The following is a 14,145-nucleotide window of genomic DNA, read 5'->3' as shown; positions in this document are numbered from 1 at the left end:
CAACTTTACTTTTTTATCCATCTATTTGAATCATACAGTAACAGGTAGGTACTCGCCAATTTATTGCGACACTCGAATTACATAATGGTTTGATCCATGTATCGACGATCAGCTGTTAAAGATCCTTCAATTCTGACGTATGTATGTATGCAGTAAGTACAACGTACACACGTTATGCCAACTCAATTCTATACGAATTTTACGACAATGACTTCCATTCGGACTGGCGATGCAACCGACTTGAGAGATCGACAGTGATAAATAAGATAAATAATCGACGGTGTTTACTGTGAAAAATCTTACTAGTCGTCGTCATGGTGCTGAGCAGTCGTCAGAATCAGTATAAACAAAAGTGACATCAAGATGGCTGCCGACGATGACAAACGTTGACGGTTGACACAGGTCATGATAACCGTCGCCGTCGTGTCCGAGGATAATCGGAGAAATATTTTTTTTCCGTCACTCACTTCGTACTTTTTCTCACTTTGTAATATTTTAGTGAATTTCTATACGTATACGCGTGTGAAATATATTAATACGAAAGTGTGACAGTTCAAATGTAGCTTCAGTGTTTGGCGCACAGTTTATAAACAAACTTGGAATATCAGAATAAATATAAGAAAAATGTCGTACGCCGAACACGGACCGAGAATTTTTTTGGCTGGTAGCGGTAAACGGAAGGATTTTAGAGGCGATCAGACACTTACATACGGCGATTATGTCCTGCCGAGAAAGAGGTCTGAAGGACGTTTAAAGGCTTACGAATCGTGCACCGACATCAGGGCTTGGAGCCAAAATACACTCGACAATACACGATACATTCACGAGCTCGCCGAGCATGCAAAAACGGTGAGCAAAGGATTTCCGTGTCACGATTTCAACTGCAATTTATTTTTGTGTCTGACTTACCCTTTCACTTCTGACTCGATACAGCCGGGAAAAATCGTGCCGTTGAACGTTGTTATCGATAACGTTATCGGGCTTGGAGCACAGACCCAAAATGAACTGAGTGCCTGCAGAAGGGAATTGCAGAGGTATAAAAGCCTCACGTTGACGCCTGAACAGCAACACCAACTTCAATCAGCTGTAAGTAAATATCAACAATGATTTTCAACCGTAAGATTGTAGTGAAAAAATTTTATTCAACGATTTGAGGGTCTTGTTGGATGGATATTCCCAACCAAAAGTGAGTCTCGATGAGAATATTGAATACTTTGCGATGAGATAAGAATTTTTAAAAAGTCAACCATAACCGAGCCGCTGAGACAATTCGTTTTGAATAATAATAATAATGCTAGAAAGTTATCAGCAAATTGTTTAGATGAATGTTTGCTCAACAAATATCAGGTGAAATTTATCTCATTTCATGTGGAATGAATTCATTGATTTTTCTGAATACCTATGAATTTTTTTGGAATTATCCGCTATTTTAAATAATTCACTTTTCCAAAATTTTTTAACGATTTATGAAACTATTCGTTCCATGCCTCGAAAAATTTTTGAGTGTAATGTACAACCTTTTAAAAAAACCTATAAGTTCAGGACTTTAGATCCATTTTTCAAAGTTGAAAGAATTCTCGAAGCCGGCTTTTTTAAGAAGGCCCAAAATTTCAAAAAAATTCATAGGTTTTCAGAAAAATCAATGAATTAATTCAGTATAAAATTAAAAAAAATTTCGCTAAAGATTTATTAAACAAATTTTTGTTTAAGCAACTTATTAACAACGTTTTGGTATTATTATTATTAAATAGGAATCGTCTTAACAGCTCGGTTATGGTTGATTTTTTTTTAAATTTTATCTCATCGCGAAGTGTTCAATATTCGCACCGAGACTCACTTTTCGTTGGGAATATCCATCCAATAAGACCTTAAAGTGTCGTCGTCGAATGAATAGGTTAGGAAAAAGATTATCTCTTATCTACGATCTATATAAACGTTCAAAAATTCATCATGTTGACTTGTTTCGGTCGTGCACAAGTTTAAAAAGTTGAAAAAACTTCTTCTTTTGCGATGTCGACAACCAGTGCGCGGTACGAGACCTCCAAAGTCGTGAGTTTGAGAGGACCAAAGTATTGCCGCCATTATTTCCACGAGCCAATCCGATCACAAATGCTTTAAATCGTAACGTAGAATTTTTGAATACTGGTTTAGTTCCGGTTTGACAACTAAATAGAAAAAAAATCTACAAATCTAATGCCCAGTCCGTTTTCGACTTCGATAATTCCTTTTTGTTTTGAGATTAATTCAATTATCACCGTCAAGGTTCTCGCCTCCCCGAGATTAAGATCTCGGTCGAAACCGCCACAGGCTACGAATACGCAGAAGATTGAATTCGGCGGGACGACACGAGCCCATTCGGCTTCACCGATGAGGTCTTCGAAGCCGGACAGTGTCGATAAATCATTGCAGACGGGAACAGTGGCAAGCCCGGTTCTCCAGTCGAGGGCAGTCTCCGCCATCTGGTTGAGCACCGATGGAACTTCGGAAGAAACGCGGTCGGAACCAATCGACAATGCCGCTACAGCTGCGTCGGGCAAAGTACGACGATTTTTTGTCCCGAGATTTTTCATTTCTCATTTATTACCCGATTGATACATTTTTGCCATATGCAATCAGGATGAGCTCGCTTTTATTGGCTCAACTTCAGGAGATGAGTACACCGATGATTACGAAGAGGATGGAGAATCTACGGCTAGTCGGGCGAGGAATAGACCGGAAATAATTTCGAGTTTCGGAACTCCGGGCAGAAGCGATACGGAAACAGGATCTGGAACCGGTTCGGTTACCGATTACGAAACCGATGACGAAAACAACAAGTCTATAATCATCAAAAAGGACTCGGAGATCATCGCTTTGAAGAACGAAATCGGCGTATGTATTGGTGACATCCTTTGAAATGACTTTTTGACCTCAGAGGTTCACGATCTGTACAATTCTGATGCAATGAAAAAATACTCAGTCCCCATGGAAAAATGTGACACGTGAAAATATGATTTTACGGCATGGGCATTGAAAAGGCCACTTTTTGTGGCAGTTTTCGTTCCGTAAAGTGACGTTTTATACGGCAGCGAACAAAGTTGCGGAATAAAGTCTTTATTCCGCAGTTTTTATGCGCAGTTCGAAGTGCGCATCCCAAACTGCCGAATAAAGTAGCTTCGTCAAACAGATCGCGACATAACCTCACTCTTCGTTTTGCTTTTCAATGCCCATACCGTAAAAAATATTCTATGTGGCATGTCCGTAAACCGTTTTTTGGCTCGGATAATTTCAGTACTCGCTTCCGGCTCGCTTCCGGCTCGCCTCCAGCTCGTCCTGAAATCTTTATCCTTGCAAAAAAACAGGCGGTTTACGGGCATGCCACATAAATAGCTATTTCTGACGTTCAACGCCTAGGCTAAGGAAATGGAGATCGATGAACTTAGGGAAAGGAATAAGTTGCTTGAAGCTTCTTTGAAAGTGAAGGAAGATGGCATCCAGCTCCTGAAGGCAGACTTGAAGGTTGTTGTATATTGCACATGGATTTTACGGAATCTCAGTTTAATCAAACCCAGGAATCAGAATAATTAGTTGTAATTCTACTTTTGTCTTATCCTGCTATAGATGTCGGAACAGCAGTTTGCGGGAGTTGGAGACGACATAATGTACGAATCCGAGATGCTGAAGAAGAAGGTAAAAACCCTCTGCCTGTTTTTTTTTTCATGACACTGATCATGTTCCGCTGATTTTCGATAAAATTCAAACATCACACGTCACTTTATCGTCAACAAGATAGCTGTATGCGAGTGCGCAATATCGGAACTCAAAAGTGATTTGAAAGAAAAGGCATCGATGTGTCGGGCTCAGGCTCGCGAAATCGAAGAGCTGCGATTTCATCTGAAAGAAACTGAACTGTTGCGAGTGGAACGAAACTCGCTACTGGTAAGAACCGGGTTATCAAATTACCGGTGAATAAATACCATTTTTTATTCGGTGAAATTCGGTTTGCGATTTATAGTTTGAAAATCGTCAGATTTTGTCGTCGATCAAAAAAATCCCTTCCCTTAGCGATAGTTTAAGTGATCGATCTCGTGACGGATTTAAGAATATTTAAATTCGATCCTATTTTGAAGTAAAACATCGTGTTAAGTTGAACATTTTTGTCATATGATCATTAATATGTAAGTAAGTGCGTTCTGGTTAGCTAGGATCGACACATAAATTGAAACACATAACCTCAAATCTCGTCTCACAATGAAATAAATAGATTTAAAGTCTGTATGTACGATATTTATTTATTGAGCCCTATTATAGTTACCAAAGCACACTATCTGATAATAGGACAATCATTTTACAGTAAAGTTTCGAATCAAGCAAAAATTTAGAGAAAAAATAAGGCCAAATCTCGGGTATACTTTTACGACCCCTGCTCAAAACACGTTATTCCTTGATTTCATTAAATCGCAAGCTGAGTTAACAAATGCATGATTTAAATCTGACGACCTTTACCTCAGCGTAAAGTGAATGAAATGGGCGATCTGTTAACGGACGCAGAGAAATGCGGTCGAGCGTTGACGGAGATGAAATCGGCGCTGCGGGAGCGTGACGAACTGCGAAATCAAAACCGAGAGCAGAGCTGTTTGCTCGCGGACCAAGAGGAAGAGATTCAGCGATTGGTACTGCTGGTCAGGAGTCTGTCTGCGAAGCACGAGGGTCTGCAGGTAAGAAGGAGCAGAAGAGAAAAATCGTCTAAACACAATAACAGCCTCGAAATTTACGAGCAGGTAAAGATGAAGGGAACGATCGAGAACATGCGGCTAGAGATCGACGAGAAAAATTGCAAGATATGCGAATGCGAAGCGCAGCTTTCAGCCGTGGAGAAAGAGGTCGACTGTCTCAACGTCAAGCTGAAGAACAGTCTGAACAGCATGGACGAGTTCAAAGTCGCCTATCAGGATGCCTGCAACTGCGCAGACTTAGACCGAGACGTTTACTCGCAGGCTAAGAGTGCCCTTTGCAAACTAAACCAGACGATGACGGAACTCAAGGAGTATAAATTGGAGAGAGAGAACCTGCTGCGACAGATCGAGGAAATGAAGTACAACAAAAACCACACTAACAATAACCTCGCAAGATTCTGCTGTCAGAATTCTACCACAGCGGAAAGTGAGATGCGCAGAAAAGATGGCGTCGGCGATTTGGGGACCCTGGATTTGCGGAAACGGAAATGTGCGCTGCAGGAAGAGCTCGAGGAGGTAGAAGATGAGCTGCGAGATCGGCTGGGAAATCGCGGTCGGGAAGACGTTGGATTGGACGAGGACCTGGACGTCGTGGCGTCAGCGAAGCGGACGATAAATCGACTGAACAACGCGATGCTAGACCTCGACGCGTGGGAGTGCGAAAAGGCCAGTATGCAGGAGACGATAGAACGTTTGAAAATTCAGGTATCGACCTTGAGTGGAAAAGAGGAAAACGGAGACGGTGAGAACGTCGAGAGACGCATCGTCGACCAGGCCTCATACTCGCTGGCGAAGCTAAGCCAACTGTTCGCAGAGCTCAAGCAGTACCAAATCGAGCGTCAGATGATGCAGAAGAAAATCCGCAACCTCACCGAGGCTCTGAAGGACTCGCAATCGGCAGAGGGGTGCAAGGGTATAAAATGAGTAGCGTGATTTGTGAGAAATTTCTGTGATAAGAGTCGTTTTTATTGAAGTTTTTCGTTCATTTGCCGCAGGAATAAAGATGCTTAAAGAACGGCTGCGTGATCTGCGTATTGAAAACGAGAAGGAACGCTTGGCGCATGCTGAGAACATAAAAAGCTTGCAGGCGAGGCTGGAAGAGGCCGAAAACACGTCGAGCTGTTCGGGAGTTAAAGCTCTGAGACAAAAACTGCGAGAGTCACTGAAGGCTACTGGCACAGACGTAAAGGTGGATCAAGCACTAGCGATCCATGTGAAGAAGTCAATCGAGAGGCTCGAGAATTTATCGAAGGAGATCAAAGGTACCAAAAAACGAATCGAGAATCCTTATCGCAGAGTTTTATGAACTGTTTTTTCGGATATCTTTCTCAGAGGTCGACGAAGAGCGCGTCGAGATTGTTAAGGAGATTGCCAAGCAGCAGGAAGAGATTGAGGTCAGGAACGTGGAGATTGTAAGATTGAAGAAGCAGGTGGCCTGGGAGACTGCAAAGCGCCAAGGTGAAGGAGACCGAGCTGAAGAAGGCCTGCAGGAACTTGAGATGAAAATCAGAACCATACGGGAGCTCGAGGACCAGATTCAGTCCTACCAGTTTCAGTTACTTGGATCTAACAAGGAGCAAGCTTCACTGAAACAGCGAATAAAAGAAATGGAAAACGAGAAAATCGAACTCCTTACTCGTAACGATGAGATGGCGAAGAAAATCGAGTCAGCAAACACCGAAATGTCCTGTCTTATGAGTAAAGTCACTTCATCCGAAAGGATTCACGCAAATTTGAACGAACTTGAAGCTCAGTTCGAAGAAATGAAGCCGAGGTAGTGGAAAACGATTTTGTTCGTGATTACTATGATCTTCTGATCAGAAATATTGCTATTTTAAAAAAGGTGTCATATTTGGTGAGGATGTGATTTCTTTCTCTTCGAGGGCCATTTTTTAGAAAGAGTCACCATTATTGTAAACAATTACTATTTAAAATGGCAAAATAATCTTGTTATCCACGATCTATTTCACAGATTGGTGTCACTGCAAAACGAAAACGAGAAGCTGATTGGGGAAGTAGCGACATTGAATGGTATTTTATCTGAGAGGAATGACAAGATCATAGCATTGATTGACAAAAGCGCAAAGGACAGTGAGATGACAGCTTCGTGCGAGATGGAATTAACAACATGTCGGAAAGAGTTTGACCAAGTATTCCGAGCGAACAAAAGTTTAACCGCAAAGTTGGTCGAGGCGGAGAGCAAGATTAGCGATATGAGCAAACTGATCTCCGGATTCGAAGGAGATCGGGCAAAATTGGAGCAAGTGTCGAGCCTGCAACGTGAGATAACGAAGCTGACAAAGGATAAGCGCAAGCTCGAAGGTGAGCTGCGAGGCTCCAAAAATCAGCTCGGATCGCTGGAGGCCTCGAACAAGAAACTGGAGGAGGACCTGAACCGTGTCTTTGACGACAATGAGGGCCTCAAGCTCGAGATCGAGAAGCTCCACGACGAGAATGTCAGGCTGTCGTCTGAGCTCGTCGGCGAAGTTTCCGCCAGGGAAAAACTTGCCAGACTTCCCGATAAGCTCAACAACGACATCTCAGCCCTCAAACAGCGACTCCATTCCACCGAAGCTCGAGCCTCCAACATTCTTCAGGATCTTCATAACAGGATCGAACAACTTAAGATCAAACGCATCGAGGACGCTCTTCTCATTAAAGAACTTCAGCGGCAAAATAAATTCCAGAACGAAAAAGTGAGTGAATAAGTTTGTGGATTTGAAAGTCAAGGTGATATTACATTTCGAATTTTAGAGACTTGTTTGCACGATTTTTTTTAAAGTTGTAAAAAGCGTGATAGTACGTTGATTTTTGTATTCATAATTCCTAATCTAAATGATCCGTTCTAAAATTGAATGGTTACCAATGTCGATCTTCAGGCGTCAATCTGCGATGAGAAATTGGCGGTTTTGGAAAAGGCGAACAGTGAATTGAAGAACGAGTTGAATAAACGACTGGAAGAAATGAAGGAACTGAGTGTAAAGTTGAGGAGTATTGAAGCTTTGGAGAAGAACAGTCAGTTTATCGTGACCAAAAAGGATAACAAGGATGTCAACGACGAGTCGAATAACCAAACTGTTCCAGATAACGAGAAGACCGGTCACAAGCTCGATACAGTTGCGGAATTAACTTGCCGGCTTAATCACGCCGAGAATGAGAACAAACAAAGGCAAACTGAGATGCAGAAGCTTCAGTGCGACGTAAAGTCGAAAAACGCCGAGATCAATTCACTAAGAGAAAATATCAAGTCGCTTACCGAGGAAAGGGACGCTCTTAACGAAATTATCAAGGTAAGGATTGATCCTTCTTAAAGTGATTTGATGATGATCACATGACGTCAAAGACCATTTGAATCGTTCATTTATCTAGAACAAGGAGATCCAGAATGGCAAGACATTGCAGGCTGTGAAAATGACTTACGAGGGGACTCTGAAGGTGCTGTATGAAAACCACAACGAGAGTATCGCGAGGCTTCAATCACAGTACGAGGAGGCGATTAAGGACAGTGACTTCTTCGACCCCGAAAGCTGGTTGCGGGTGAGTAAAAGTGAAGGAACTATGAAGTGACTTGACAGCTTATTCTCTTCTGTGAACAGGAGAAGATACTCAAATCATTCTGAATAATTCCAATGTTAAAGTTTTCCTCATATTCATATTCCTCTTCTTCCATGGTACCCATAAGTCATTGAGTTTGAAAGAGATGACCGAGCTTCACGATCGAATCTGCATGACAATTTCTTGCTCGATGTCAAATGAGCAGTCTAAAACGGACAATTCAGGATCATCGGTAACCAGTTTGCAACGAAATCACCAACAAGATCTGAACGAGAAACATCAACTCAACAAGAGGATAGCTACTCTCGAGAATGAGATCGTTCAAATGGAGCAAGAGGCTCGTCAAAAAGGTGATAAATTTTTATGAAAATTGATTGATTGTTAGATTAAAGATACACTTATTGTCAATTAATGTTAGATTTGAGTATCCTTTGAATTCTTTTTGCTGTTTTCTTTTTCAACTTGTTTGAAGTGGCTAAAACCTGATCGACTATTTATCCCGAAGTTTACGAACTCGAGATAGTGATTGAACAGGAGAAGAAGAGGTCTGAAGAAATGTCGGAAATGGTGGCAAAAGAACAACTGAGAAATGCGGAATTGCAGAGACGGTTGACGTTGTCAGGGGGAATTTCTAGTAAGAATCAGTTATCGGATGGAAAGACTAGTAATATTAGTATTGAAAGAAGCAAATCGATGCAACTCGATGGAACTGTGGAGTCAGAAAAGGACATTTTGCGTCGTCAGTCCGCCTACAATCAGGATCGAGCTGATAATTACGGGTATGCGAGACACGGTTTATTTATACACCTTGCAAAACCCGAATAATCTTCTTTTTATTTTTTGTTTTTTTGTTTTTTGTTTTTTTGTTCCTCTTTTCCTGTTGCCAGAGTGTTATTGGAGCAGCAGAGGAAAATAGTAAAGAATCTCGAAATAGAACTGATGGACGGTTCGCCGAAGGAGAAAGTGGTACATTTTTTTCATTTTCGATTTCTATTTTTATCATCACTTCCTGGTTCAAAAATTTTCATATTTTAAAACGACGAAATATGTTGATGATAAGTTTAGAAGAACAGACTTGGATCTAATTTTAAAATGGCATTATTATAACTTTAATATTATGATTCTATTTCAGTTCGATTGGCGCAAAAAGAATTTCATTCATCAGTGCAGCACCTATAAAAAGTACGAAAATGAGTAATCGATATTTTTTTTGTCCGATCGAAGATAATACGAAAAACCAGCAAAAACAAAATAATAATGACGATAATAAATCTACAGAGCTAATAAAACTTGAAAGTCAAAATTTCTCATGATATTTTTTTGTTTCTTTCCTTTTTTTAATGCGAGTATTATACATAGAATATTGTTTATGTATGTACAGCATACGTGACGTGATTGTTTTGTATTACATTATACACGGAAAATCGTATTGAAACAGCGATCGTTTTTGATATTTTTGTCTCAGTGTCTAATCACTACTATGATATTCTGCTATTTTTTTTATTTATGTGTTTATTTATTTCTAATATGCATGTACACATTAATTAAATATAAAGACCGTTTATTTTGTAATTAAAGAGAAAATCATGAAATGAAAATAAAAACGAAAAAATTCAACAAAACTAACGAGAAGCAAAATTCTTTATCAAAATATCGATGAAACTGAGAAAAGAAAAGAAATTTTTTAAAGTGAGAAATTACTTTACATATTTCGATCTCTGTGCTTAGTACTACGAAATCATAAATATTTTTTGCCAAAGTTTAATTATATATTTTGACTTACCTTCCATGATTGAAACGTCACAGAGTATTGAATAACGTTCACGATTCACACGCTGCATAAAGACCGAGAATCGTACGTATAATATGAAAAAAAAAAAATTCAAAAAATCGACAGTTTCAGCAAATTTTAAACTTTGCCACATACGAATCTACATCTTATTTTTTTATTTCATTCCATTCAGCTGGACGCAATTTTATGTACTTCAAAGTATACACTGGTTTCGTCGAGATTTCAAGCTATCAATACACGCTGTATTAATTTTTAGAGCAAGTTTTCTAAATAATCAAACACGCAGTCGCGTTACGATTAAAATTTCGATTCACTGATCGTATATCAATTCAAAAATTTCCCTTATCCTTTTCTATCTCTTTCTCTCCGTTTGTTGAAAATGATTTATACATTAAAGCGGTAAATATTATACATCATAAGTTATAATAATAAAATAATAATAATAATAATAACAACAACAACAGCAACAACGATTCTTATTTGTTGACGTTCTTATTTTTTCTTGTATTCTCTCCCTCTCCCTCTCTCAGTGTTTATATCAGTGGTTTATTTATTTTTAATTGATCTAGTTACGCGCGACTCTGTTTTTGTTTTAATATACATGTGATACTTTTAATTAGCAGCCACGCACTTGAACTTCTGTATACGACTTTCGATTTCTGGTCTAAAGTGTCTGATCAGTCCTTGAACCGGCCACGCGGCACCGTCGCCAAGCGCGCAAATTGTATGAAGTTCAATTTGCTTGCTTATTTCCCACAGCATATCGATCTCGTGCTCCTCCGCGTTACCCTCGACAAATCTGTAAAATCAGAAGATCAACCCCTAAAATTATTATTCGGCTATGTGATAAAATCGAATGAAAGCAAAAGAGGAGAAAAAACGGGTTGCGATTCAAACGATCCTCTTATGACATCAAAGTTAAGAAACCAAAGACCCTGAAAGTGAACGAGGATGAAAACTTTCTAATCCGATCGTCTTGATCAACGTAAATAGAAACCAGCTCAAAATTAGAGGATAGCCGAAAAATGGAAGAAGGATCGAATGGCGATTTTTTTTTTTTTTGGAACGTTAACACGCACCTCCACATTATTTTGTACATCCAGTTGATACCCTCTCTGCAAGGAGTGCACTGTCCGCATGACTCGTGTTTGTAGAAGCTGATCAAACGTGCAATTGCCTTGATGACATCGGTCTGCTTATTCATGACGATGACGGCGGCGGTTCCGAAGGAGCTCTGGACGCGGACGAGGTCGTCGAAGTCCATCAGCACCTCGTCGCAGACTCTGAAAGGTCGAAGAGGATATCGAAGTAGCGACAAGGTCTCCGAAAGGACTTTAAAAAGGACGACAAAACTCGTTTGGTCTGAGTTTTCTTTACGTTTTTGGGATTATCGGTGTCGACGATCCACCAGGAATGACGCCCAGCAGATTGTCCCAGCCTCCGATCACGCCACCAGCGTGCTTCTCGATTAGCTCCTTCAACGGCACCGACATTTCCTCCTCAACTGTGCACGGATTGTTCACGTGACCGGATATGTTGTACAGCTTGGTACCGCTGTTACGAGGACGACCGAATGACGCGAACCAGGTGCCACCGCGTCTGCAGATTGTCTGAACGCGAGAAAGTTGAGGGTGAATGGGCCGGAAAAAAAGACAAAGCCATTTGAAAAAGTTTCCGCAGGGAATTTGTGCCGATGATGTTGGACACGGATGGAATAACATCTCTAAAATACAGATAGATGAACGGGTTTTTCTCTTTTCCCAACGTTTGATTCAAATCGGGTCGGTACAGCCTGTTCATTGTTAATTTGTCACTAAATTTTGTCAATTTTTTGTTTCAAGTCAAGTTTCACTGTTTTCATGAAAATCTTTTGGTAAATATTCTAAAACTTTCAACTATCAAGATTGTTCTACTGCATTCCAACCTTTTTGAATATTTCTTAAGTTTTTTGTCAAGTTTCTATTTTCACATATTGATAAAAGTACCAAATCCAAATAATGATCTGAAAAGCAAGTGAACCAATAGCAATACTTTTTGTTGAATAATAATTATATTGCTAATCCTTTACCATCAAAAGTGATCCAAATCACATCGAGTGATTTTATACTGAATAAAAATCAATTCACGAATTCCGTTTTGAAAAAAATTGGTTCTAAATTCAGCGAAAATAGTTGTTTCACCATATTTGTTTTACTTTGATCCAAAACATTCAAAAAATGAATCGCTCAGTCCTTTCAAATTTACCAGAAGTTCAATCAAAGACATGACACATATCATTCTCAAGATTTCTGATTACTGTACTTATCTGATATTCAGTAACAACTTTCTCTGTGTGTATTCAGAGTTCTAACTATCTTGTAGACTTTGAAAATTTTCAAAATGCTAATATTCCGTTTCATAGGTTCCTTGAAGTTAGGAAAACCTCAGAAAACACGCTAAAACAATCCTCCTCTCCTTTTCCACAATTTCCAAAATCCACCCGTATACTTACAGGTGAAACAGCGACAGTCTCGACGTTGGTGACTGTAGTAGGGCATCCGAAGAGTCCGACATCGGCAGGGAAAGGTGGTTTTAGCCTGGGCTTTCCTTGTTTTCCCTCGATGGACTCGATGAGAGCAGTTTCTTCGCCACAAATGTACGCTCCAGCTCCCCTCTGGACGAAAATATCGAAGTCGTACCCCGATCCACAAGAATTCTTGCCGATCAAGCCAGCTTGGTAGGCCTCAGCGATGGCGACCTGGAGGTTCGATGCTTCATTGTAGAATTCTCCACGAATATAAATGTAGGCAGCGCAGGCACCCATAGCTCTTCCTGCGATAAGACAACCCTCGACAAGCTTGTGAGGATCGTGCCTCAAGATTTCCCTGTCCTTGCAGGTCCCCGGCTCTCCCTCGTCGGCGTTGACAACCAAATATTTGGGCCTACCATCCGAAGGCTTGTTCATGAAGGACCATTTCATGCCGGACGGAAAACCTGCGCCGCCTCGACCACGAAGACCGGACACTTTGATTTCGTTTATTATCCAGTCTGCTCCCTTGTCCAGGATCTCTTTCGTCTTGTACCAGTCACCACGCTGCAGCGATCCCTTCAACCTCCAGTCGTGACGACCATAAAGATTGGTGAATATCCTGTCCTCGTCGGACAGATTTCCTCCGACTTTCTGCGTGCCGTTTAAAAATGTTCAATGTAGATGAGGTGAGATATGATTGGATGAGGATTTCAGGACCGCATTCAAATTTCTCAAAATGTTAATCTCAATGAAAAGTTAGCATCTATCGAGCTTTGAGTTTAATTGATATTCTCGAATTTTAGGGTATATTGAAATTCAATATTGTATTAGATGACCAAAAATTTGCCAATACATTTTGACTCGTCGATTCCAAAGTTTGAAATAAGATGGACCATCAAATGGAGTAAATGGTGGGGATTGAAATAGAGGATTAATGTCAGCAATCGAGAAGTCAAGACATTACCTTTCCCTCAGGTGGAGCATTGGAGTAAGTTTTGGGCTGCTGAGCGTTGAGGAATGTTCCAACGAGGCCTGATGTTTGATATAAAGTTGGATGACGCGACGCGTTGCGAGTGTGTATAAAAGCATTTGCATGAACACGAGTATACACACACGTTTGGTAGATGAAAAAGAGAAGGTAAAAATAAATGACGTAGAATCAATTAGGTACACAGAATTATATAACCTTGACCGAGGATAATCGATCCTACGTTGTTATGATTTTTCAACATAAGTTTTATTCCCGGTTTCGGAATTGCGAATATTCAACTTCTGGTCAATTCCGAAACACTATGGCGACGGTCTACCAATTTATTGCGACTGATATTTACTCCATGTTTCAATAATTACCTAACTGCCTCCTCGGTATTCGAGTACACCTAGCGAGCACACCCGCCATCTTTCCCTTTAAACCCAGCAGAGCACTCAAGTTCGGGTGCTTGTTAGTTTTTGGCACACGTTTCGACAGCAGCCAAGTTGGTACTGCGCAATGCGCGCGCACGATTTCATAATGTTGGTACATACAGCCCGTACAGCTAATCACGTTGCGACGATGCCGTTGCCAGAAATGAGCA

At 40.5% G+C, this 14,145-nt stretch overlaps 3 protein-coding genes across 3 annotated transcripts; 2 read left to right on the top strand and 1 right to left on the bottom strand.

Annotated features, from left to right (window-relative positions):
• Nucleotides 1-624: 624 nt before the first annotated feature.
• On the top strand, nucleotides 625-6,759 carry LOC124411410 (myosin-11-like). The gene is made up of 14 exons (XM_046890503.1): nucleotides 625-839; nucleotides 918-1,086; nucleotides 2,025-2,156; nucleotides 2,263-2,538; nucleotides 2,617-2,871; nucleotides 3,394-3,498; nucleotides 3,601-3,669; nucleotides 3,769-3,918; nucleotides 4,491-4,697; nucleotides 4,761-5,628; nucleotides 5,711-5,977; nucleotides 6,048-6,489; nucleotides 6,537-6,570; nucleotides 6,688-6,759. The coding sequence occupies exons 1-14, from the start codon at nucleotides 625-627 to the stop codon at nucleotides 6,757-6,759; spliced, it is 3,261 nt and encodes a 1,086-aa protein (XP_046746459.1).
• Nucleotides 6,682-9,468, top strand: LOC124411671 (filamin A-interacting protein 1-like). Its single transcript, XM_046890942.1, has 7 exons — nucleotides 6,682-7,411; nucleotides 7,595-8,005; nucleotides 8,085-8,252; nucleotides 8,398-8,620; nucleotides 8,776-9,049; nucleotides 9,158-9,236; nucleotides 9,403-9,468. Exons 1-7 carry the CDS (start codon nucleotides 6,812-6,814, stop codon nucleotides 9,466-9,468), a joined length of 1,821 nt encoding a protein of 606 aa, XP_046746898.1. The 5' UTR covers nucleotides 6,682-6,811.
• A 1,106-nt stretch (nucleotides 9,469-10,574) lies between these two features.
• LOC124411672 (NADH dehydrogenase [ubiquinone] flavoprotein 1, mitochondrial) lies at nucleotides 10,575-14,108 on the bottom strand. Its single transcript, XM_046890943.1, has 6 exons — nucleotides 13,922-14,108; nucleotides 13,536-13,603; nucleotides 12,554-13,222; nucleotides 11,440-11,672; nucleotides 11,142-11,345; nucleotides 10,575-10,861 (listed from the first exon to the last, which is right to left on the bottom strand). Exons 1-6 carry the CDS (start codon nucleotides 14,091-14,093, stop codon nucleotides 10,675-10,677), a joined length of 1,533 nt encoding a protein of 510 aa, XP_046746899.1. The 5' UTR covers nucleotides 14,094-14,108; the 3' UTR covers nucleotides 10,575-10,674.
• Nucleotides 14,109-14,145: the final 37 nt, after the last annotated feature.

This window comes from Diprion similis, chromosome 10, assembly GCF_021155765.1.
Source record: "Diprion similis isolate iyDipSimi1 chromosome 10, iyDipSimi1.1, whole genome shotgun sequence".
Lineage (NCBI taxonomy): Eukaryota > Metazoa > Arthropoda > Insecta > Hymenoptera > Diprionidae > Diprion > Diprion similis.
Note: the sequence above shows the minus strand (reverse complement) of the source record. Positions and strands in the feature narration are given on the sequence as shown.

Coding starts and splice junctions, on each gene's coding strand:
- LOC124411410 (XM_046890503.1), top strand. CDS start 625: ATGTCGTACGCCGAACACGGACCGAGAATTTTTTTGGCTGGTAGCGGT. Junction 840..917: donor ATTCACGAGCTCGCCGAGCA/TGCAAAAACGGT, acceptor TTACCCTTTCAC/TTCTGACTCGATACAGCCGG. Junction 3,919..4,490: donor TGGAACGAAACTCGCTACTG/GTAAGAACCGGG, acceptor CCTTTACCTCAG/CGTAAAGTGAATGAAATGGG.
- LOC124411671 (XM_046890942.1), top strand. CDS start 6,812: ATGACAGCTTCGTGCGAGATGGAATTAACAACATGTCGGAAAGAGTTT. Junction 7,412..7,594: donor ATAAATTCCAGAACGAAAAA/GTGAGTGAATAA, acceptor GTCGATCTTCAG/GCGTCAATCTGCGATGAGAA. Junction 8,253..8,397: donor ACCCCGAAAGCTGGTTGCGG/GTGAGTAAAAGT, acceptor GGTACCCATAAG/TCATTGAGTTTGAAAGAGAT.
- LOC124411672 (XM_046890943.1), bottom strand. CDS start 14,093: ATGTACCAACATTATGAAATCGTGCGCGCGCATTGCGCAGTACCAACT. Junction 13,604..13,921: donor AATACCGAGGAGGCAGTTAG/GTAATTATTGAA, acceptor ATCAAACATCAG/GCCTCGTTGGAACATTCCTC. Junction 11,673..12,553: donor AGACTGTCGCTGTTTCACCT/GTAAGTATACGG, acceptor TCTCGCGTTCAG/ACAATCTGCAGACGCGGTGG.